At 45.6% G+C, this 25,209-nt stretch overlaps 1 protein-coding gene and 1 long non-coding RNA gene across 6 annotated transcripts in view; one reads left to right on the top strand and one right to left on the bottom strand.

The window, feature by feature from the left end:
* The window catches only part of LOC135252267 (uncharacterized), a 33,031-nt gene extending 26,710 nt beyond the window's left edge, over positions 1 to 6,321 (bottom strand). For 2 of the 3 annotated variants that reach the window (XR_010329377.1, XR_010329376.1), the window contains exon 1: positions 6,164 to 6,320. This is a non-coding gene — a long non-coding RNA (uncharacterized LOC135252267). Of the gene's footprint in view, positions 1 to 6,163 lie in introns of all 3 variants that reach the window. The other variant, XR_010329375.1, reaches the window with a different exon arrangement.
* Positions 1 to 25,209, top strand: part of pex5la (peroxisomal biogenesis factor 5-like a) — a 99,774-nt gene that overhangs the window by 65,143 nt on the left and 9,422 nt on the right. For 2 of the 3 annotated variants that reach the window (XM_064330141.1, XM_064330139.1), the window contains 7 exons: positions 3,232 to 3,441; positions 5,005 to 5,134; positions 6,235 to 6,328; positions 7,278 to 7,307; positions 10,245 to 10,340; positions 21,146 to 21,262; positions 23,269 to 23,412. In XM_064330141.1, the coding sequence (XP_064186211.1) occupies positions 3,232 to 3,441; positions 5,005 to 5,134; positions 6,235 to 6,328; positions 7,278 to 7,307; positions 10,245 to 10,340; positions 21,146 to 21,262; positions 23,269 to 23,412 (821 nt within the window). The remainder of the gene's footprint in view (positions 1 to 3,231; positions 3,442 to 5,004; positions 5,135 to 6,234; positions 6,329 to 7,277; positions 7,308 to 10,244; positions 10,341 to 21,145; positions 21,263 to 23,268; positions 23,413 to 25,209) is intronic. The other variant, XM_064330140.1, reaches the window with a different exon arrangement.

The following is a 25,209-nucleotide window of genomic DNA, read 5'->3' as shown; positions in this document are numbered from 1 at the left end:
CTACCCCCCCCCCCACCCCACATTCAACACTACCTCTCACTACCAACACTACACTGCATTTACATCTTCTATGTTTAGCAGATGCTCTTATCCATAACAGCTTGTACACATTACATTTTTTTTTTTTTTACACACAATACATTCATACAGCTGGATATTTAGACGGGACTTTGTTGTCCACACCAGGTGGAAATTTGCTTTTCAGCTTCACATTACAATATGCATATGTTATCGGAAACTTTGTCTGCTTGGTGGTTACTATCGGGTGGGAAACCAACAAAAATCATGATTTTCTGATTTCAGGGGTGAGTAGGAATTATAGGTAGAAAATAAGAAGTGATGAGTTTACTAAATGTTAAATAAGTCAAATTTTATTAGATTGTACACTACATACATAATTATCCTGAGCTGAAGCAAGGTGGTGTGTGTATGTGTGTGCGCGTGTGCGTGTCTACTAGTATATTACATTGGAACTGGATACAGGCAATGCATAATGTATACCTCAAAGCTTTGATTTCATGGACGACGTTTTGGAAGCAGATTCAATGTTTGACGTCCTGCTGTTTCATTCACACAGTATTGGCATGATTTGATATGACAGATATTTATATCTTCAATTTTCAGCTTCAAAGGTCAGTCGATCCTGTTCTTCAAAACAAAACAAAAATAACAAATAAGAACTGACAACATCTTAATACCTTAAGTAAAATCTTTCAGTTTCCCAGTGGTAATAACTGTAGACTCATGCAATCCAAAATAAGTCAAATTCCATAACCATATTCACTTGTCAGTAAAATCTCAAATTCAATGTTATAAACCAATGTTCTAGCAAGCTTCTTGAATTCTAAAAGACTCTTGAATTTGGAGCACCAACAAGTTACTCTGCTAGCTTGCTGGCTCAATCCATTAAGGTCTTTTTCATCTTTTTTTGATCATATTTTGCAATTATCTAAATGCTGTGTTAAATGCGTTAAATGACAAAGGAAACGAAAGATTATTCAGGATGCAGTAAAGCCTCGTTTCACAATACAAAGAGTTCCTGTTTCAGAGCCATCTTCAGTTCTGTGAAGACCGATCTCTCTCGAGACACTGACGAAACTCCAGATTACAAACCGACTCTCAAGTGCGTCGCCTTTCGTTGCTAATTATGTTCATCTGAGGAGCTCCAGGATAAGGAGGGACGTCAAAGACAGTGATGGCTTGCCTTACATCAGCGTTACACACACACACACACGTCGAACGCTGGTCTCAGTTATTGGGAGACGTCATTGTCCTTCTTGTCAATCATCTTGATTTTCAGATGGCAACACTGATGGATATTGTACGATGTCTATTTCTGAGGACATACAATGACAGGTTTACGGTGCTGTAAAAAAAAAACATTTTAAACCATTTTGTTTCTTTGAGTTTCAAAAAACAAAACAAAAAAAACCACACGGAACAGAAACAAAACGACGAGTGACAAGCTGTGATTATTTTCTGCATGAATGTAATTATAAATGCAGAACCTATACTTGGTTTGCATGCGAAGCGCACAGAAGTGCTAGTTACTTATCGGCACATTTCAAAAGCAGGCTTTCCTTTGCAATTTTAATGAATGAATTAACTGAAAGAAAATGGAATGTTACATCACAGTGTGGGGCTGAAAACTGATTGGCTAATTTTGACACAGTGCTAAAAAAAAAAAAAAAAAAAGCTGTAGATTATGGTAATGAAAACCTTCGTGCCAACCCCCTGTTTCCACAGTAGGAGAGAGAGCAAAGGCTTTTCGCAATCAGGAAGGAAAAATATGATTAGAATTCAATGACCCAGAATAGGGGAGGGTGGGGGGAGGGGGGGGGGGGCAGTGAGAGAGGGAGAATGCGAAACAGAGAAAGAGAGAAAAAGAGAGACGTTGCTCTCGCTGGTCCGATCCGCCAGCTTTAAAATGCTTAATTGGCCAAATCACGGACCGCTCCAGCGGGCCGGAATACCTGGGTTCTCCTTGTACCCCATCCATCATGTCCGTGAGCGCCAAGAGCCTGAGATGGGACCTCCTCGGTTTGGATCAGGCCCCCTGAACGCCTAAACAGAGCATCCGGATGCCAAAAATACCCTTCATTTTTTTTTTTTTTTTTAACCTCAAACTAACTTCTAAATCAGTGTAAAAAGTTGTTCCTAGAGGAGCAGGGGTGTCCAATCTTATCCGAAATGGGCCGGTGTGGGTGCAGGTTTTTGTTTTATCCCAGTACAGAACACCTGATTTAACTATGTAACTAATAATGGTCCTCAGACAAGACCTTGATGAGTAGAATCAGGTGTCATAGTGCTGGGCTTAAACAAACGCCTTCACTTCACTCACTTTTCGGGTGAGATTACACACCCGTGTCTTAATGATTTGCATGGTAATTAGCATTTTATTTTTCGAGCAGCCATCAGGAAAGTTCCATTTTCTTGTGACGATGCAAACTGTCGTTTGTTATCGTTACATTTAGTGATTATAAATGGGCCCATTGGTGATAATCACAGGAACAGAAAGAGAAAAAAAGCGGTCACAATGACAGCTGCCCACTACTGTTCATTAATCTGGATAAGAGCGTCTGCCAGATGACTGTAATGTAAATGTAATGGAGCCAAATTTGTTGGAATTCTGCGTGAAGCCTGTGTGCAAACAGGGTTGCATTCTGAAAGCGTGCCAAATATGTTGACCTGTTGCATTCTTGTACCGACTGACGTGTATGAATTTCAGTTCACACCAAAAGATAGGGGGCGACATAGCTCAGGAGGTAAGGGCGATTGTCTGGCAGTCGGAGGGTTGCCGGTTCAAACCCCGCCCTGGGCATGTTGAAGTGTCCTTGAGCAAGACACCTAACCCCTAACTGCTCTGGCGAATGAGAGGCATCAATTGTAAAGCGCTTTGGATAAAAGCGCTATATAAATGCAGTCCATTTACCATTTACCAAGATTCACGACGCAGCAACGAAACCATTTCAGATTATCGCAGAGAGGAGTTGCAGCGATGAACATCCCATCCCGGGGTTGGTCAGATGCCGGCGATTGCCACTGCGGGCGATTCAACTCGTCCAATCGCAGGTGGCGAGTTTTAGAACGTTGCAAAGAGTCGCCAGTTGCAGCTCACAAGTCGTGTCACGAATCTTTGGTCTGAACTGGGCTCGACTGGTCTCAAGGTTTTAACCAGGCGACGGAGTTCGCGGTCTTTTCGCGACGCTGAAGTGTTCCCTCTGTGCCTAGTCCTGTCCTCGACGCTGGACCTGCTGGACCTGAGCGAGCCAGGAGAGACGCGGAACGGCAAGGACAAGAAGAGCCCGCTGGCCGCGCGGGGGGAGGGGCCGAAGTGCCCCCCCCACCGGAAGAAGCAGGATGAAACGGAGCTGATCCAGGTGGACGTCGAGCAGAACGCCCCCCGCACCAAGACGCCCGAGAGACTGTCTCTGGAATCAGGTACGCCACCTCGCCTCCAAGGCCTCCATTTAACGGGTCACATTTACTGTAACGTATTTACATTTACCGTGGACTTGGCAAGGCAACGAAAGCCAGAATTGAAATTTCACCTGGACACCAGGGCAACCCCCACCCCACCACCCCCTCCCCCGAGACTGAGAGCTGATGAATGATTAGCCATAGAAGGGAGGTAGGGGTTCCATCGTCAGGAATGGCCACGTCTCACTGCGCAACAGTGACACCCTCTGGCCACTGGAGGACCTGCAGTCCTCCAGCACAAGCTACACACGAAGCAACCTTCTGCAGCTCTGAGTTCAACTAGCGGACTGCGGGGTGGAAAAAGAGGCACATCGCACGGTTTTCGGCGGAGGGCACGCGTGCTCGTCTGACCTCTCCCCCAGATCGGTCGACGAGATGCGCACGACTTACGGACGCAAATGAGTGTCGCAAATTGGGGCGGAAACGGGGGGAAAAATTAGAAAGAAATAGAGTCGACTGGGACTGACCCGGGACACTTAAAAATGCTCTGAACACATGGATGCACGACAGGAGGCAAGCTACCCAATCATTCCGTACCATAATTGGAAGCAACCAGCAAAGACACTTGATTTAAATTTGTGAGGTGATTAGAGGTTTCTCATTTCACGGCCAAAGTCTCTGTGTTTCGTTCAGAGGCTCCCTCATGAATCACGATTCCGTTTTTTTTTTTTTTACGCCTTTCCTCAAATCTGGAATGTCCAACTGCCACAAGGTCTGCGATCGGTTCAGGAGCGCGTAGACGTGCATGCGCTCTCTCTCTCTCCTCCAAAGCATGTGGCATCGCCCACTGCTTCTTATCATCACACTGCAGTTCACAAGTCAGGCTCGCACAGACATGAGGCAGAGGAAGACACTTCACGTGCAGCTCTAACACCGGAAATTGCAGCTGCCCAACTGGCCAGCAGGGGCCGCCAGTGAGCAATGAGACGCCGTCATCGCTCACAGGCTGACTGAAAGGCACCCATCCACGGGTGACTCTAGAGCATAGACCAGTGGTAACCAACCCTGTTCCTGGAGATCAAACATCCCGTTGGTGTTAATTTCAACCCTAATTTGGCACACTTGACTCTATTAATTAGTGGCTCAATGAGATCTCTAGCTGCTGAACGAGGTGCGCTTTGTTTGAATGTGGAGTGAAAACCGACAGGATTGTATAGCTCCAGAAACATAGTCAGCACTGAAAAAAATCACAGTTCTAAAGGAAGAAAACCAAAATGAAATGCACTAAGGACCACATATCATCTAACTCGAAAAGACAGAAAGGAAGTGAAGAAACTTGTAATTTTAGAGAAAGGGCATGACTAATTCAATGAACAATGCAAGTGTTGCACTTGCATCAGAAAATTGCTTCTTATTACGCACGTTTTCACATTTTTCTAAATGTGACTACAGAATTAGTGATTATTTATTCAGACTGTGCAAAGTATGTTAAACTAATATGATCTTATTATGGTCATCCTCCTTTGGTAAGTCTGACTCCAGCTTTGGACCAGACACTGACAGCTCTGTTTTCATCCCGTTCAGTCGCAGTTAGTACTTCTTCTCCCTTGGAGAAATGGGAGGAGCTTAATTTGCACCCAGAGAGAAACGGGAGCCGGAAGTGGAAAATGGAGAGAAGGCGTTCGTCGAAAAACTCGTCGAACGAATTCCTGTGGTGAGCCGATCTTCCTGAAATTTTAATTAAGTTTATTATTGTTATTTGTAAACCAGTTTTTAAAAATTCTTATTTCTGTTTGTCTTGGTTACGAATGTTTTTTTGTTTTTTTAATGTACATTCAAATAAGATAAAAATACACATGGAAAGATGTAATAAAAAATAATAAGAGATTTCACAGGGCCCTTCAGTAATCATGCCCCTGAAACCGGCGGTTAAAACTCAAGCGGGCTCAGAGCGGCAGTGATTGAGACCGCGGGGAGAAACACTCAACACGGAATACACAAAAAGCCTCGATGTGCACGCGCAGACGCGTGACAGGCGCGGAAGAGGCACTTTTTGACGTGCTGCGGAAAATAAACGAAATAACGAGGACGTGTCTAATCTAACCCCACACTGCGTTAAAACAAGCACGGAATTCTGTTACGAGCACAATGGCCCCCTCCTATCTCCGAAAATTAAATTGAATTTTATTCCGCGTTTATGTTCCGCATAATTGCGTTATTTTAATTCAGGGAACGCATTGCCGAGCAGCGATCGTGCCTGTTTACTTGAATGGTGACATATGGGCTAGGTTATATAAGCAGTAATAACTGCAGGTGGAAGTACCAGATAGTACATCCTTTTGGCTAAACTAATGATGGCAGTCATGTCATGTACAGACACTCGAAGCTCTCCTCTTTGTGACAAAGTGAAAAAGGTTTTTTTTTTTTTTTTTTGGAAGCGATCCTCCTGGGCTTCCATTCTTATTAACTTCTGCCAGTAGTAGGATTTCCGAACACAATAATTTCAGAAACCAATTTCCAAAAACCAGTATCAAAGGAATTTTTTCTATAAATATAAGATCTATAAATGAATTAAAAATATCTTTCTTGCAGTTTGCAGAGTAGGCCCTCTTTAACCCTTTAAGGTCTAAGAAAGATCACAAATACGCGATTAGTGTTCTCGCCCGAAAACATTCCAATGCTGATGTAACAATCACTACTGATAATCGAAAGCAATGGAGTTCTAGAACACTGGCGTACCTACCATTCAAAGGTTTAAAAGCCTTTCTATGCCGAGGGTGTGCACACTGTGGACTCAAACTCTTCTGTCCTCAGGTCCACTGATTACAAAACGCAATCTGAGTCAGCTGGGAAGAACTCGCTGGAGTCAAACAGCGCTGGAGAAGTGGAGACTGCGCCAAACTCTCAGGTAAATAAACGCCTTTCACATTTTACCCAGAATCCCCACGGTGCATTTTAACAGCAGCGTGCTTTTAAAATTCTCAATAGCTTTTTGTCTTCGAATCACAAGCTATAATACAGCTAATGCATGTGCATGTAATTTATTATTATCATTATTAGTTAGAATTTATGAAATATCAGGACATGTTCAGAGTTTTGAGAGCAGGGGGAGGGTGTCTTGAGTCTTGGTAATAAAAAAACAATACAGGTCCTCAACTGGGGGGCGTGGGGGTGGAGTACTCATCATAAGCTACCAGTTCTTATCACCTCTCTCTGGACTGCATGCATGAGCCTCCCTGAAGCAGTCGGCTGCCAGTAGGGTGTTGACCCCTTGAGGGTTAAAGGGTTAAGATCTAAACAAATGTGATTAGAATGTTCTTAACTGGATGTTCTAATGCTGATGTCACAATCCCTATGGGTCAATGATGAAAGTTCTAGAACACTGACTTATAATTTAGAAAGAAAAGAAAAAAAAAGCTTCCGTAAAACCTGCTCTTCAAAGGGCTGAATAGTTACCCGCCATCAAGAAACTGTATTTGGAGGAGTGTGCTTGCTTCAGACGCGTTATCCCTTGCACAGCTTCAAGGTTCGAGTTCCAAAACTTTATCAGTTCCAAACTGGTGAGCAAGAAATGTAAAGGGATATCAAATATTAACTTCCCACCATAAATGCCTAAGAGTGACAACCACAGGCGGTTCTCATGAAATGTTTTCTTATTTTTTTATTTTCATTTTTGGACAATATTCGGTATATTCCCTTACCGTTGTGCAATGTGATACGGCCTTTTGGAATGTGCTTGAACGCATGAAGTGGCTACTGTGGAGCACCAGGAGGGCTGCGTTTTTTGCATGACGCCCACGTTTCCCCCGTGTCCAAAATAATGTTCTGTGCTAACACTTAGAATTCTTTTATTTCAGCTCAACTTGCAGTGTTTTAGTGGAAGACATGTAAGCCTCTCTACATATTTTTTTTTTTTTTTACGTATGACATCTTTTTTTTTTCTTCTAAAGCAGAGCTTTTACCATTTGCTCTGCGGAATGGCATGACTGCTCTTGCTCTTGTGTAGTTACGGTTTGCTTGGATTAAAATGGCGGACGTGGCGCTGTTTGTTTGCCTCGCGGACACCTTTTCTCGCGTGTATCCAGGGACCTGCAAATTCTCCGTCGGGACGCCGCGGGGAGATGACAAATGTCAAGTGCTTTCCTTCACGCTGAGGCCCGGACTATCGGCCGTAGCCTTCTGTAGCTACCTGCCGTTATTAGATTAATAGCGCATGAATAATTCAGCGGCTTTACTCCGAGCACGTTACGGTATAGGGTCTTCTCAACGCCGCAGGGCCAAAGCATAGATCTTTTCGGCCGCTAAATAGCACAAACGCGATTAAAAATAGCGGGTGAACGCGGGGGGGACGATACAGAAACGAACGCGGCGTCGGTCGTCTAAAAAGTGCACGCCTTAGCGGACCTCAGACAAATAAAGCGTCCCGTTAATGGATTCTACATCGCCACTGCACAGGGTTTAGACTCGCAGTCCGAACCCAAAACGCGCATTTTCAGTGCTACAGGCCCGTGGGCCCCGTGATGTAAATTGTAAGATGTAAACGGAGTGAATTTCCGTTTCCGTTACTCACGCCCGGCCTTACAAATGAGCTTTACACGGTAACCTAGTTCTTTACAGCAGTGGTTCTCAAACTCGGTCCTGGGGGACCCCTGTGTATGCTGGTTTTCACTCCGACCTCAACAGCAATCCCAGAATTTTAACAAGCTGTTACTTTTTCTTATTTAGGTGCTTTTCATGTTTTACAGCTGGGGCTCCAGAAAGGGCCAGTGTGGGTGCACACACCTGATCCTGATTCTACTAATCAAGGTGCTTAGCAATGACTCTAGTGATTGATTGGTAGATTCAGGTGTGTGCACCCACACCGGCCCATTCTGGACAAGACTGGGGACCCCAGCTCTAAAACATGAAAAGCACCTAATTAAGAAAAACTAACAGCTTGTTAAAATTCTGGGATTGCTGTTGAGGCTGGAGTGAAAACCAGCATACACAGGGGTCCCCCAGGACCGAGTTTGAGAACCACTGATGCAAAGAACTAGGTTACCGTGTAAAGCTCATTTATAAGGTCTGGCGTGAGTAACAGAAACGGAAATTCGCTCTCATGTACAACCGCCGCGCCACGGACCTGTAAGACATTCATCATAATCCGTGAGACTGGGATAAAGGACGACTTCAGCTTGTGATTTATTTTTGTAATAACAAGCAGGGGGGAAAATGAAACTTAGGCAGTAAGTAAGTATATAAATAAATAAATAAATAAATAAATTGCCAGGTTTGATTAAATGTTGCACTAACAGGGGCCTTCGTTATTACCGTGTACTGCAGATGTAGTGTTAAAGGTAATTGTTGAGCTGACACGCGGCCTGACAGAACTCATTAGTCATTAGAAAAGGGACTGCTTCTGGGAAACGTGGTTTCCTGAGTGGACTGTGTACTTACTTAATTACTTTTTTTTAAATTTTTTTTTGATCACGTATTCTAGGGTCCCGGTGTTTCTCACGGTAACTCTGAATATTCTGGCTCTGAATCGCGCTCGAAATGGAAAGACGTCAGGACACGATGAAAATCGTTATGAATATTATTATTAACGGCATAGGGCAATAGGTCCAACTCTTTTTCCTTCTCCTGTGTGTGTGTGTACTCGCATGTGTGTGTGTGTGTGTGTGTGTGTATTTCTTTTATGAAAATATATGATTAAATGATTCCAAAGCGGCCATGCCATCTTTCTGCATGACTTTAGTACAAAAGGCATTAGTGGTTTGATATGATGTCTACAAGGGATACCCGTCTCATTGCTGTTAGATTACCAGCGATTAAGTGACGTCCGTGAGGGGGCGGGTGACTAATTGTGTCTAATGTGAGTTTCCCAATTAAAAGGAGAGGTGAAGAGAGCACCGCCCCTGAGATTAGGTGCCGGATAGACATCGTAGAGAGCCTCTGAAGGAGGCGAGAAGGCCAGCGCCCTCTACAGGCCGGACTGAAATTGCACTTCCGAAGTGCTTTAACCCTAGGGCAGGGGTTGCCAGCACAGGGTCTGCTGGTTTTTAGTTGTTACTCAGCACTTAATTGGTCAATTAAAGCAGCCGATTACATGGTTAACTCACCTCACCGGGTTTGCCGTGGTCTGAGTGGCTGTTGTATTTAAGGTTAACGGAAAAACCGACAGAGCCTGCGGCTCCCTTGGACCAGGGTTGGCCACCCCTGCCCCAGAGACATCAAAAATCCCTTCGCTTTACTGACCCTTGTGAAAAGAGAAACATCACGCTATTCGCTTTACCAGTAACATGATTTGAGACTGGTGTGATGATTAGAGTGTTGATAGAGCTGTCCTTATTGCCTCCTTCATAAAAAATTTAAAAAATGGATCTTTCCTAATTAGCTTTCCTAATTTCCTAATTTCTCAAGAGTTTTCTCCTCGTGAATACATGGAGGCAAGGCTTGTCTTGTCACGCCGAAGTTCAAATCGTGTTTGCAAGGCGCTCTGGATGAGAGCACCTGGCAAATGATATAAATGTAAATGTAATGCAGATCTGTACGTTACTGGCTGCGGTAATATCGAAACGTTCAGTGTAATATTGACTCTGATAGTCTTTTAACTCCCATAGGCTGCACGTGGTCCATTCTGAGCTTGTGTAGAAACTCTGTGTGGGAGTTGAGAATCGATTGCCGTGATGTTTCGTCCGAACATTTCTTTGGCACCTGCAGCTATTTTCAGACGCGTGTTTTGACACGGGTCCGGCTGGACGTGTCAAAGATCTGCAGAGGCAGGAGGTCCCGCAGGACTTTTACGTCTGTCCGTTGTTCTCTGTCCCGATTGTGGCTGACAGGGTCGTCTGGGTAAAGACCAAAGGTGGGGCGGGGCTCTTCTGTCCAGGAACCAGTCCCTGGAGGAGGAGTTCGAACGAGCCAAAGCAGCTGTGGAGGTGAGTGCATTCTGGGTAATTTCATCAGGAAGCGGTGGTCCATCCAACGGTGGTCTTCACCCCAGGCTCTCTACTGACCTGGCTAGTACTACTACTACTAGCACTACTAGTACTAGTACTACTACTCTACTAGCCTCTCTGCCCCACCACCAACGAAGCCTTTCAAAAAGTATCAAAGTAATTTGCTCAAAACCCATACAAATATTGTGTTTACATGTTCCTACCTAAGTGCTTGTCCAGGCACTTGGAAGAAATATTCCAAAAATATATTTCTTTTTTGAGGTATTATTAAATAATAGATGCTAACATCAAAGAAAGATCTGATGGTTTGTGGTGTGTTTGGGGTTGATGGTGAGCGCATCCTGGTATCCACTAAGCAAGCTGGTATGACACTGCTTTGGAAACAGCTGTCCCAGGGTAGGATTTCAGGGCCCACAACAAAGTGGCTTTTGTCTGACCGTCAACAACTCGCGAGTGCTCGATTCGCTCTCCCCCCGACTCCCGTCGCCTTGGAAACGGGCGCATGTTGACGTGGCCGCTGGCTGACCCACCCGTGGAGCGTTCACACCGGCAGATGGCCTCGGCCTCTCACCTGTGCAGGTGTGTGAGTCGGGGAGCTCGGGCCTGCCTCGACTCGACCTGTGTCGGACTCGCGTTGCGCACGAACACGCTATTAAGAGACTTCGCTTCACTGGTGTCTCCAGTTTTTTGTTTTTTTGTTCAGCGCCTGCATATAACTTCAGACAGGTCTGAATGTGAACAGGTGAGTTTCATCGCTGTCTGCGATGATTCAGTGCAGACTATGAAGATCACGTGGCACTTTTTGAGAAGATCAGGCAGGGACGGCTGCAATCGCCATTCTGGGGAATTTGTTTTCCTAGGCACTGTTACCTTTGGCTTGCTTTGAGTGGGTTTGGGATGCTGAGAAGTGTAATTGCGGCAAAGTATTTGCTAAAAATGCACATATATATATATGTATATATATCGGCGATAGATTGGTGGCCTGTCCAGGGTGTATTCCTGCCTCTCGCCCAATGCATGCTGGGATAGGCTCCAGCACCCTCCGCTCAGGATAGGTGGGTATAGATGATGGATGGGTGGACATGGATATATATATATATATATGAATAAAATTTGATTTGATTTAGTTTGAGATCACACCGGGCATGCAGAGAGCAGCACCAATCCCTGCGGGTGATTAGCCGTGTGAAATGAGGGAGGATGCCGGAGCCTGAGCCTGACAGCACTCGCGGCGTAAAAAAAAAAAGTGCACGTCCGTGCGCCACCCTCGTCCGGAAAAGCCGACAATTTCCGATAAGTAGTGGCCCCCGGGAATGCATACGGACGAATGCAAGATCGATCTCGGAAACACGACCCGGGTCCTCGATCAATCGGGGTCTGAGAGTGCTGCTTTTCCAACAGAAAGCTTTGGTTTTTTTTTTTAATCTTTGATTGGCTGGCCCATTTTTAGCCCATTTATTAGCCCTTGCTCTGAACTATTCAGATCCGCCGTCTCAGATAATTTGTGCGAAAACAGCCGAGAGCGTACATACATCATACGCATTTGAGAACGGGGGCCAGAGGGGACGGTGACTTTTTAAGTGGCCCGAATGTATCTATTTGTATTGTATCTGTAATCCGCCAATCCGCCAATCCCTTCGATCTAACCTAATTGCCAAATGTCAAGTCTTACAAGAAAAAAAAACACTCAGGACTCATTTAAACAAGGGGAAAGCTCTAAAAACGTCTACTCTGCAAAGACTGGAACAGATGTGCAGTTATGGCTTCAGTGCTTTTTAATATTAGACCATTAAGAGGAGGAGATAAAATGGAAATTGCCTTTGAGAAAAGAAGCTGGCGGAATACTTTGCTTTATATTTAATTTGGATAGAGGCTGATAAAGGGAAATGGGGTGGGGGGGTGGGGGTGCGGGGGGGCAGGGGGTGCGTGGGCTGTGACCGTTCGAGCCCTTTCAGATTACAGCAATCACTGCGTGCTAATGAAGAGCCCGGTCTCACGGAAACAAAAAAAATATGGTGGTGTCATCAGACCGCGACCTGAAAAAGAGAAAAGAAAGAACAAAGCCAGCCGGGGATGACTTGGCTCTGAGGGAGGAAGTTTTTTTTTTTTTTTTACCGTGAGGGTGCAAAGTGAGCAACCGTCTGTACAAGTCACTATTATGTCCTTACAATGCTTGCTGAGCTCACTTCCAGGTCCCTACAATGCCAGGCTGCAATCAGACACACACACACACACACACACACACAAACACACGCAAACGCACAAACACAACACACACACACACGCAAACGCACAACACACAAACGCACACACACAACACACACACGCAAACACACAACACACACACACAAACACACGCAAACACACACACAACACACACACACAGCGCACACAGGCACGCAAACACACACGCACACACACAACACACACACACACACACACACACACACACACACACACACACACACACACACACACACACACACACACACACACACACACACACACACACACACACACCACAACACACACACACACACCACACACACAACACACACACACACACACACCAAAACACACACACACACACACACACACACACACACACAAACACACACACACACACACAGACGAGACGGCGTGGAGTCTCACGTCTGATTGAAGCAGCTGGACGCTCCTCGCCTCTCGCTGCCTCGAGGATCTCCGCTCAGTCAGACGCTCGAGGCCTAAATATAGATGTGAGCGGAAGTGTGCGCCCGAGAACCTCCGGCTGCCCCCCCCCCCACCCCCACCCCCACCCCCCCACCACCCCCGCTCCGTAAAGACGGAAACGCCCAGGTAGAAATGAATTTATCTTTAATGGCGCGCTGCTTTCGGATTGACATTCATTTCACCTGACATAAAACTGTGGGTCACTGAAAGCCAGAAGCAAACCTGCACGCAGTTCCCGCCTCGCTTGTGTGTGTGTGTGTGTGTTTGATTGCAGCCTGGCATTGTGGGGACCTGAAAGTGACCTCAGCAAGCATTGTAAGGACATAATAGTGACTTGTACAGACAATGCAGTGACCCTACAGGACTCCAACACTAATGGATATGTTCACATTGCTGTAAATGGTCCCTTATATAGAGATGTAAGTCTGACAAAAGGTGCTGACATACCGTACGCAGACACACAGCTGGGGCATACTGGAGATGGGCATATCTGGCTGGACTTAATGAGATCCAGATTCAATTCAAATTGATTCAATGTGATTTGATTTTGTTCATTGGATTCGATTCAGTCCAGTTCAATTTAATTTACATAAAGCTTTTTACGGAGACACTCACAAAGTCACTACAAGAAACCGGGAAATGGGATAAATGTTAAAGACTCTCTCTGAACCCACCCCCCCCCCCAAAAGAAAAAAAAATTAAACAGCAACTGAGGTAAACAAAAGCGAAAAGAAAACAAAAAAACTCAAACAGTGGTGAGAAAAAACCTCTCCGTTGGGAAGACTCTGCTTTAGTGAGGAGGAGTCATCCTCTGCAGATCAGCCTGGGGTCAGTCTTCACTGTTTGGCTAAATGATAATAGGGAAATAATGGGGAATCTATTGGAGCCCCATGATAAGATTACAGATTGGGTGCGTTAAACTATGTGCTAAAACAGGCAGTCAAAGCAAAGAAGTGTGTATTAATACACCGAAGAGTGAGACAGAATGCCAAGGTGACTCATCCAGGCCGTCCAGGTTGGTCAATGGCATAGCATTTCCCGAACACACAGCCATTATGTTATTTCTCAGTGCAGACAAGAAGCTTATCTGTTTTTTTTTGTTTTTTTTTTAATCTCGTTGCAGAGTTCATTCATTAATAATATGGCTTTTTTTCAGGAGAGACGCAGTCCTCTCGGCTAATGAGTAAATGAGCATGCGCATCTCAGTTTCTCTGTCCGTCTGCCGTCTTAACCCAGCGAATGGGTAACTGGAAATGAACACCGGTGTATTAATGCGAGATGAAGCCAAAGAGGAGAGTTCAGAGAACACGAACGCCAACAAACAGGCAGGCAGGTACGAACGTGTGTTATTTTAGAGTCTTAATAGATAGACAGACATACAGACAGACAGATGGACAGGCAGGCAGGTGTGAATGTGTGGTATGAGAGGCCGGGTGAACAGCTACACGGTCTGCCTTTCTCCAGAAACATTAACGCATTTCAGAGTCTTAATAGATAGACAGACAGACAGGCCGACAGATAGAGAGACAGACCAGCAGACAGAGAGACAGACAGACAGGCAGGCAGTCAGACAGACAGACTGATAGGGAAAACCACTTAATTAACAGTACAATGGAAGCCATTATACTGTGATATTTTAATCCTGATTTTAACAATGGTTGTAGGCAACATGACAAAAAACTGAATCAATTTAATGGACGTTAAAAGGGTTTCATTTGTTTTCATTCAAACTCCCATGCAGCACCCAAAAAAATAATAAAAATAAATAAATAAATAAATCCCCAGCGCTTAATGTGACAAGAATAAAAAGGCTGATTTTATGTAACCGTTTAGTGGAACCGTGTATTTCCTGTCCATTATTGCTTCGCTAGATTGGAAAAATTGCTCTCCCCCATTTCCTGAATGAAATGTGGTTTGACAGCAGGACCAAGGGGACACCTGTGGATTTGCCGACAGTTGGGGTAAAAAGAAAAACCCCCCCAAAAAAACAGAACGATTAGAACAAAGCTCCTTTTATATTACTACAATGCACTGGTCTGCCGTGGTGCTGTGCAATAATGACATACAGGCAAATTCATCTGAATGAACATGCAGGGCATAATGTAATTTTTAATATCCATACCCTGTAAGTGTTGCTTTCCATTGCCGAACCTGTCAATCCAGGCTCAGTAAATGAGGGCTTTTTAATTAATGGATTTTTATTTTAAAAAGTTTGACAATTCACATTTAGCCAAAGACGAACCCGCGAGGATGTGTGGTAAAAAAAAGAAAGTTCAGTCATAATTTTTTTATTCATACGCAAACTTGTCGTTTATATGTACAGCAGCCCTGTATATTTGCATTCACTATTTTTAGCAATTTATTTTTTAAAGATGTAGATCTTTAAAAAAAATCGAAATCAAATCAAATCGATCTTTATTTATATAGCACCTTTCATGCAAGTTACAAAGAGCCTTGCAGTAATTCACACGGCAAGTAGAAAGATCAATAAAAGAAATCACAGTCTGGGTAGAAAAATGTAAATAAATAAATAAATATAAACACCCTTGCATATGAGCTAGGCTAAAAAAAATAGGTGCATTTTAAGATTTTTGTTTACAAATGTCAACAGATTTTGATTCCCTCCGATCCTCTGGCACACTTTTTCAAAGGCCAAGACCATAAACACTGATGGCGGCGTCCCCATAGGTCTTGGTTCTGGCCACTTGCATTCAGAAATTATGTAACTTTATTAATCAGATGTATCCCCCCCCCCCCGATTGACTTTTTTGCACGCTAAATCGTGTGTCCCACCCCCCCCTCCTTGAAAAGTGCGGCTCGCCATCTGCGAGAGCCTCAGCCAAGGCTGCAAGAAAAAATTATGTTTTTTTCTAATTAACTTACGTTGACGATGAGTGTGTTCGTCAACCAGCCGACGATGAATCTCTGGGTTCCTTCATTCATTCGCTGTTCCGGCACGTTCTGGGCAGGCGCTCGGCGCGTTCGATATTTACACTTCATCAGCGCCGCCGAAATTAAAGCCAGAGGCTTTTTTTTTGATTGGGGGGCGGCAGTGTAGTGTAATGGGTAAGGAGTTGGTCTTGTAACCGAATGATCGCGGGTTCGATTCCCCGGTCGGTACCGTACACTGCCGCTGTACCCTTGAGCTAAAGGCACTTAACCTGCATGGCTTCAGTGTATATATCCAGCTGTATAAACGGATGCAATGTAAACGCTATGTAAAACATTTGAGTAAGTCGCTCTGGATGAGAGCGTCTGCTAAATGCCTGTAATGTAATGCCATGCTCTTCCGTGGCTTCCTCCGGTAATTCACGGAGAGTCCCGAGATGGAGGTTTCTTTGCAGGCACGGAAATTTTCCACATCCCTTAACAGTCGACAGAGCTGATCTGTGTGGGGAAAAAAAAAACGTGCCGTTTCATTTACGCCAAGCAGGGGAAAAAAAAGATTGCGTAACTCACCGGTTCCAACCAACGTCATTTATTGTTTTTTGTTTTTGTGTCGTTCTAATTATTATTCTTTTTTTTTTTTTAGCACTGTGCCTTAAACCAAGCCAATGATAAGATGTTGTTCCTGGGCAGTGAATCTGATGATGGTGTTAGCACCTCATTAGAATATCTATAATATCTCTCTCTATATAAATATGTATCTAAGATCATCTGTAAGCTCAGAGCGCATATGGCAAAGGGCGGGAACTCACCATATAAAACATCAGTTCCCCGAAGATACATATCCATATGAATCCATATTCATAAGTCACCTTGGAGACTGCTCTTCCAATCCAGAAATGGACATTGATTATGTCTAGTTGATCTAGTTAAGCGTCACATATATGCTTGCATAGCAAATGCTATCGATCATACTGGCATGTGCACTTGGTCCTAATGGCAGCCCCTATAGATGAGCGTCTAATTGCTCTGTAGGGGAGCTGTTTCCACGGCATGAATGAGTGAAATATCTCTGTATCAGCCATTCCCAGAGATGCTATCGGTGACATCATCATTTGACCTATGCTTTAATGAGGGCACTGGGAAATGTGGAAGTTCTGTGCAATTGCTTTTTTTTTTTTTTTTTTGCACGCTTAATTTAACTAATTTTTTTTCCCTTTACCTCCTTGCCCACTAAATGGCCCATAACTGTGACATTTTCATACACAAATTCTCATTTTACGAGGTACCGTTATAGTTCTGGCAGAATACAGCAGTTTGCTCTATATTAAGAATATTTTATAATAATATAGTAAAGCTGGGCATGAAATGAGGGTTTAATGGAGGATGCATACTAGTAAGAGTGATCAGCTTCTGATGGCTTTCAAATTCTTTCTAAGAACCTTGTTTTGGAGTCTGAAGACTCTTCTGTGGCACTGTCTAGATAATAATAATGATAAAACTTTATTGGTATAGCACTTCTCAACGCATAGCAACGAAATGCTTCACAAACCAGGAAATACCAGGAAAATGTGACCCTGCACCACTACGGAACCACCACTGCAGAATCATCATTACATAATCACCATTAGAGGAACCGCCATTACATAGTCACCATTACAGAATCACCATTACAGGAACTACCATTACAGCACCACCATTACAGATCCACCATTACAGAGTCACCGGAACCCTGCACTGCTTGGAAAGATACTTTGTTTCCTTTTGCACAACTGACTGCTTGTGGGGAAAAAGAAAATGGCCGAGATCTTTGCTGAGGCAGCGGAGAAGACGCTGAAGACCGTGCCTCAGCGCTGAGTGCACCCGGGGGCTCCTGAGTGGGCCCTGCGATCTATCAGGGCAATTTGCTCCACAACAACAGCCAATTAAAGGGGAGCCTCGCACCTCCCGGGCAGGAAGTGGAACCGCGATCGTCTGTCGCCAGTTACCGGAGACGAGCGGCGATGAGCGATGACCTCCGTGGCCCCAGAAGGCCCTCCTGTTCCGCGGGATGAGAGAGAGAGAGAGAGAGAGAGGGAGGCAGAGAGAGAGAGAGAGAGGGAGAGGGAGGGAGGCAGAGAGAGAGAGAGAGGGAGGGAGGCAGAGAGAGAGAGAGGGAGGGAGGCAGAGAGAGAGAGAGAGGGAGGGAGGGAGGCAGAGAGAGAGAGAGAGGGAGAGAGGCAGAGAGAGAGAGGGGGAGAGGGAAAGATAGAGAGAGGGAGAGATAAAGAGAAACAGGGAGAGAGAGAGGAGGGGGAGAGAGAGAGGAAAGAGAGGGAGAGAGACAGAGAGAGAGAGAGAAACGCATTGTGGTCCAGGTTGGCCCCACAGACTCGCGTCAGCACCATTTTTGGCAGCGAGCACCCGCAGACGCGTGGTTATTACGCCAGTCAAGAAATGAATAAATATGGAATTAACTGTGAAGTGGGAAGACAAAGTGTGACCATTTCTGCACGGGCATGCTGGAGGACAGCCACCCGAGGACCCGCACCCTCCCCAAGCTATAAGCAACATTCCGGACACAATGCAGACGACGGTGTCGTGCTGCTCCTGTGTGTAACATTTACCTAAAATAAACTACATTTCCCAGCTGAACCGCTGACTCTTCTCTAAGACCCGCGTATTTCACGGACCCGGCACTGGGCTTTTCCGCTCAGGTTTCAGGCCGTGAAGAGAATTGGGATTGTTGGGTAAACAAGCATTCTCCCCAGGCGGTTTTAGCCGCCATTGCTAAGACACCAGTGCATCATGATAGAAACGGCCATGCCAAACACATCACTTGTTCTTTCCTCTCCAAGGGAGGCAGATTCCTGCAGTATAAACTCAGTATTAAAGAAGCCAAACTCAATCATGCATCTCATAAGTTTTGGGCACAGACAGCAAACTTATTCTACGATAACAATTTTGAAGACATTTAAAGGCATAAAACACACCCCAATCATATAGAAAGTCTCCCATGGTTTACCTATTTTTTTGAGTATCACAAATTATAAATAGAACTTGAAGGCCTGTTTAAACACAGGAACAAGCATAGGCTACGTTATTTATAGCACTATTATGGCAGAATTATACCCTCAAAAAGCACCCTCTGTCCCAGCGCGTTAATTTAATTGTGCTCCGTCGAGAACAAACAGAACAATAAATTGTCTCATTTTTGTCTCGCAGAATGAACGGAGGAATACAATCGGAGATCTGAGATCAGGGGAAAGTCGCTCTCTGTAGTCTTTTAATCATTCACTCGCTGCAGAAAGATTCAGTGGGCTTCCAGGACAAGGAGGCTTCGCGCCGCTAGGGAGCGGAGCTGTGACAGGTTCACCAATTACCTGCAGTCGCCCACTCGCCGATTAAGCTTATTCTCCTCCGGCTTCAAGGAGCGTTTATCCGCTGGCCGGCAGGTCGATCAGCTCAGAATTACGCAAAGTTATTACTTATTATTTATTTTTTTCTCTCTCTCTCTCTCTCCCCTCAAACAATCGCAAATCCGAATCGCGGGGGCCAGGTCCCTCGCGAGCCATTACCGCGATCGATCGGCGGGGGCGGCGGGGCCGGGGGGGGCGGAGGGGCTCAGGTGCAGTTACACACGCAGATGTTGCGCCCCCCCCCCCACACCCGATCTGGTGACGCGGGTCACATTTGTTCTTCGAAAAGGAGTGCCTGCCGTCCGTGTCTCAGCGCGGCGGTGCGCTACGCTGCGCTCACCGGTTTTGGCGGTAATGTCCCGTGACACACACGGAGGTCGCGGGGTTTATTTATTTATTTATTTTTCCCCGCGGCTGTAATTCCGAGCCTAATGGACACGCTCCGTGGGGAGTTGGGCTGGAAGGAGCGGCGGCGGCGGCGGTGTCAGCCCCCATTGGCGCCCCCCCCCCCCGGTTTTCCGCGGCTACCGCGTGCTGCTCTCTCCTCCCCCCCGCGTTTCCTATTTAGAGGAGGAACAGAACGAGTCGCTGTTTAAAAGCTGATCTCTGCCCCCCTCCCCCCCCCCCCCTCGCAGTCTCGGTAGCCGTAATGTTCAGCACTTTTCTTTTTTTCTTTTTACTCCTCATATTCTTGTATTAGGCGGCACGGCGGTGCGGTGGGTAACACTGTCGCCTCGCAGCAAGAAGGTCGTGGGTTCGAATCTCGGCTTGGGGCCTCTCTGTGTGGACTTTGCGTGCTCTCCCCGTGTCCCGCGTGGGTTTCCTCCGGGTGCTCCGGATTTCCTTCCACAGTCCAGAAACATGCAGGCAGGCTGATTGGAGACTCTAAATTGCCCATAGGTATGAGTGTGTGAGTGAATGGTGTGCGAGCCCTGCGATAGATTGGCAGCCTGTCCAGGGTGTATTCGTGCCTCTACATTGTCAATGTTATCCGGGCATTACTTCTTGTTTTCAACTGATTAATTGATAAATAACATAACATCGATCGATGCTATTTTGGAGCTGTCATCTGTTGCAGTACTGTCCTGCATATGGACTCAGTAATGTAATCATAACACAAATTCCCCAGACAGATTTAGTGACATGTTTGGACCAGATCATATAATGTAGCAGTAGTGCTGTATGGTGGGTGAGGAAATTACCTTTGTAACCGAAAGCTGACAAGAGCGCAGAGAATCCTTAAAAGTGCCAAAACTCTGCAAAGCCGAGGCATGCCTTCCCTCCTCCAACGGATGTTTCATTAAAGCGATATGGAACTTGCACCTGTGTTTTATCATATCACCATGGTTTGAGATGGGGAAGGGGGGGTTTGTAATTGGGTGCTGATGCCTAACATCACCCCATAGTTACGCCAGTATAACTCAGGCTCTCCTTCCGTATTGGTTTAATAGAGCTGTTTGTGCGTCCGGGCGAGGGGAGCAGTGACCGTGTGGTGAACCTCTTCAGCGCTTGTGCGTCGATCAGTATTCATGCAGCGCTGCCACAGGTGGCCGCGCGGGGCTAAATTTAGCTCTTCGCCAAATACCGACTTTGAATGTTTAAACACTGTAAAACGTGTGCAAAACTGAAGTTGCTTTACCCAGACGATTTTTTTTTTGAGAGAGAGAGATAGAGATTTTTAAGAGGCTTTTTTTCTTAGGGTATTCAGATAGGGCATTCACGCTTGTGTGTGACCTGAGTACAGGACTTTGTTCTAACTCTTGTTCTCTGTTCCTGACACCCTGGCAGTCTGACACTGAATTCTGGGATAAGATGCAGGCCGAGTGGGAGGAACTGGCTCGGAGAAACTGGCTGACGGAGAACGAGCAGGCCCAGATACCAGCGACCGTCTCTCCTCACGAGAAGGTGTGTCTCCCGCCTGTCTGGACTGGAGATGTGTGTATGTGAACACACACACACATACACACACAGGCGCACACACACACACACACACACACACACACACACACACACACATACACACAGCCACACAGGCACACACACACACACACACACATATAGGCAACACAGGCAGGCACACACACACACACACACACACACACACACATACACACAGCCACACAGGCACACACACACACACACATACACACAGACACAAGCAGGCGCACACACACACACGCAAGCATAGGCAGGCACATGCACACACACACATACACACGCAGAAACACAGACCAAGCAGGCACACACACACACACACACATACACACAGCCACACAGGCACACACACACACAACACACATACACACACACACACACACACACACAGCATAGGCAGGCACACGCACACACACATACACACGCAGAAACACAGACCCAAGCAGGCACACACACACACACACACACACATATAGGCAAGCACAGGCAGGCACACACACACAAACACACAGAGGCATATGTACATACACACACAGGCAGGCTTATACACACATACACACATGCAGGTAGGCATACACACACACACACACGCACACACACAGGCAAGCGTATACACACACACGCAGGTACGCGCGCACACACACATACAAACGCTGCGTTCACAAACTCAGGCGACAGCTGGAAGGCTAACTGTCCTCCGGCAAATGAGTGTGATGTTTGTCATACAAATTTCACACCTTCACATTTCACTTCACTATCAAAATTGAGTTAACAATCGCGTAACTGAAACAGTGAGGTGGGGCTGGGGTGGTGCATTTTGTAGCGGGGGGGGGGGGGTTGTGCGGGGTGAAAGATCCTGACTCCTGTCAAAATCCCACAATTACTGCAGTGCACAGGGAGGGGCTCTGCCATATGCTGCCTTGGTACGTCTTTTTTTCGGCTACGCGGTCCCATCTGTGTTTTGCAAGTCGAATTACGAACACTCCGCATATTCCAGCCTTCCCATTACAGCTGCGCCCCTCTGGAACCGAGTACAAGAAAACCACGTCAAAACATCAGTGTTGAAATGACTCACCGGGGTAATGTCGCAAACGGGGCGTCGTGTTTTACATTTTAAAAGCAGCGTCAGGCTTGAGGGGCCTTCGCGACTGATTTTTTTGTGATTCCGAAGCGAGGCGTAGAGAAAGTTAGAACATCGTCGTCCGAACTTTCGCGGATTTCTTTTTGTGACTGAAGACTCAGATTTTGGGAATTTCACCCTAAAATTAACTCTGGATACGAGCGTCTGCTAAATGCCTGTACTGTAATGTAAAGTAATGGCATGTACAGGCAGCCCCCGGGTTACAAACGAGATCCATTCCTAAGTCTGCCTTTAAGTCGAATTTGTAGGCAAGTCAGAACAGGTACATACGATTCTTATTTACCGTCAGTTAGTCAAATGTCTGTCTTAGTATATAGTATATATTTTACTATATATACTATATATAAGCCGTGCAGTGTTTTCATGAGCGTCACAAAGCAGTGCGTGCCTTCGTTATTACGAACCGTTGTATTTAACTCAAATTTTTAATATAATAGGCTTTATGGCAGTCCGTTCGTAAGCACGAGTTGTCCGTAAGTCGGACGTTCTTAACCCGGGGACTGCCTGTAATGTAAAGTAGTGTAAAGTAATGTAATGTTTTGTGATGCAATGTAAAGTAATGTAATGTAAAGTAAAGGTATGTAATGTTTTGTGATGCAATTTAAAGTAATGTAAAGTAATGTAATGTTAAGTAATGGTATGTAGTGTAAAGTAATGTAATGTAAAGTAATGATATGTAATGTAAAGTAATGTAAAGTAATGTAATGTAAAGTAATGTAAAGTAGTGGTATGTAATGTAATGTAAAGTAATGTAAAGTAGTGGTATGTAATATAATGTAAAGTAATGTAAAGTAGTGGTATGTAATGTAATGTAAAGTAATGTAATGTGTTGCAGGGGTACTATTTCCACACGGACAACCCGTACAAAGACTGGCCGAACGCGTTCGAGGACGGGCTGAGGAAGGCCCGGGAGGGGGACCTGCCCAACGCCGTCCTGCTCCTGGAGGCCGCCGTGCTGCAGGATCCGCAGGACTCCGAGGTCAGGCACGCCGCGGGGGGGGGGGGGGTTTCCTGGGGATGGGGAAACCATGGCAACGGATCCTCACATCACCTTCTCGGGGCGGGGGGAGGTGGGCCTCGTGCTGGTCCAGCGCTCGGGGGGGGGGGGGGGCTCACACTTGTCCAGCGCTCTTATGTAAGTGATTTAGGGAACTGCGTGACAGCCTCTGAATGTGTTGTATGATGGTGAGAACAGCCCATTCAGTCCAGTATAAGCTCGTAATTTACCTTCATTTGTAAACTATATGAGAGCATCTGAATATCTGATGGTGAAAACAGCCCATTCAGCCCAGCTAAGCTCATCATTTACCCTACAGGCTCGGGCCTGGATTTTTTAACAGGGTTCAAACAGGGTTCAACAGACCTCTGGGGGTCCGTGAAGGCACTGTAGGGGGGTCCCGGGCCAGATTTGATGTGCACTGACTATTTATACATTTGGGAAAACATTTCAAAATATAAAAAATACAAAATTATATATACATTTTGTTTAAAAACTTATGATGGGGTCCCCTGGATGCCTTTGAGCCTGGGTGGGAGTCCCTGGATCATAAAAGGTTTAAAACTCCTAGTTCTTATTCGCCTTGGGCTATTAGCACTGTGGAGCTCAAGTATGTATCATAACTGAGCTTATTGCCAAGACCTTTTCCCCCAACTCCTGCTTCCTGAGAAAGGCACAGGTTCCATCCCAACCCAGGTACAGGACAATCTTGTCCATCACAAGAGAACTGAGCTTCTCACAGCTTGGCAGGGTTGTGAACCAATTCCCTCCTCAATTCACAGAGTTCAGGAAAATAAATTATAATTTGAATTAACAAATGAAAAGATGTTCTATTTTAATGAGGATTTTTTTTTGTACCAGTTAATTGAATTTTACATTAATTTCCTGAATTACAACATAGTGCTCGGAGGGAATGCTGAGTTGGCCTGAAAAATATCAAAAGATCGGTTAAGCAGGGTATTTTTCACTCACGAATCTTCTACAAATAAACTACAAAAACAGATTCAAACGCGCTCTGTCTTGTAAAAAAAAAAAAAAAGAAATTAAGTAAATAGAAGCGACAAAACATGAGAAAAGATCAAAGAAAGGATGTAGCGAAAAACGGCCTTCGCTGAAGCCTGAGAGATTGGGCCCCCCACCCTCTCGCACCCCCCCCCCCCCCGCACTGGTACGAACTTGATTATTCCTAACAGACCCTGGGCGTGATGTGGAGGACGGTCTGGTCCCTCCGTGGAACACCTCAGGGAGATCCCCCCACCTCCACCCCCCCCCACCCCGAAAATCTCCTCCTTGTTTCCCTTCGTTTCAGAGGCCTCCACCTTAACGGCCTTTTAATGTGTCACTAATTGAATTTCAGTGTCGCAGCGCGGAGTACTAATCTACCGTAGAGATTAACTAAAAGAGCAGATTCACGACACAGTGGGTGTTGCAAATAAATAAGTAAATAAATAAATAAATAAAGGACAATATGCACAAATCTTTCAGCCATTCGGTGCTCACGGTGCGTTCGTAAAATACCCTAAACAGCTCCAACAAATCCTTAAACGAAGAGGTCTAGACCTCAGAAAAGGAGAAGTTCCGTTTGGAGAGTGCTTTTTTTAAACTAGCGTGCTGGATGGCTCTGCTTGTACAGCCACTCTGGGTTTCTGGGTCAGGAAGCAGAAAGCAGCCTCCACTACACTGCACTACACCCAGCACCAATCAGTCAGAGGAACAGCACTGGACAAATTACAGAATGCCCCTGATGCATTATGGGGGAAATGCCAACTTCTTGTCATA

This window comes from Anguilla rostrata, chromosome 4, assembly GCF_018555375.3.
Source record: "Anguilla rostrata isolate EN2019 chromosome 4, ASM1855537v3, whole genome shotgun sequence".
NCBI lineage: Eukaryota > Metazoa > Chordata > Actinopteri > Anguilliformes > Anguillidae > Anguilla > Anguilla rostrata.
This window is presented reverse-complemented; position numbering and strand designations above follow the sequence as displayed.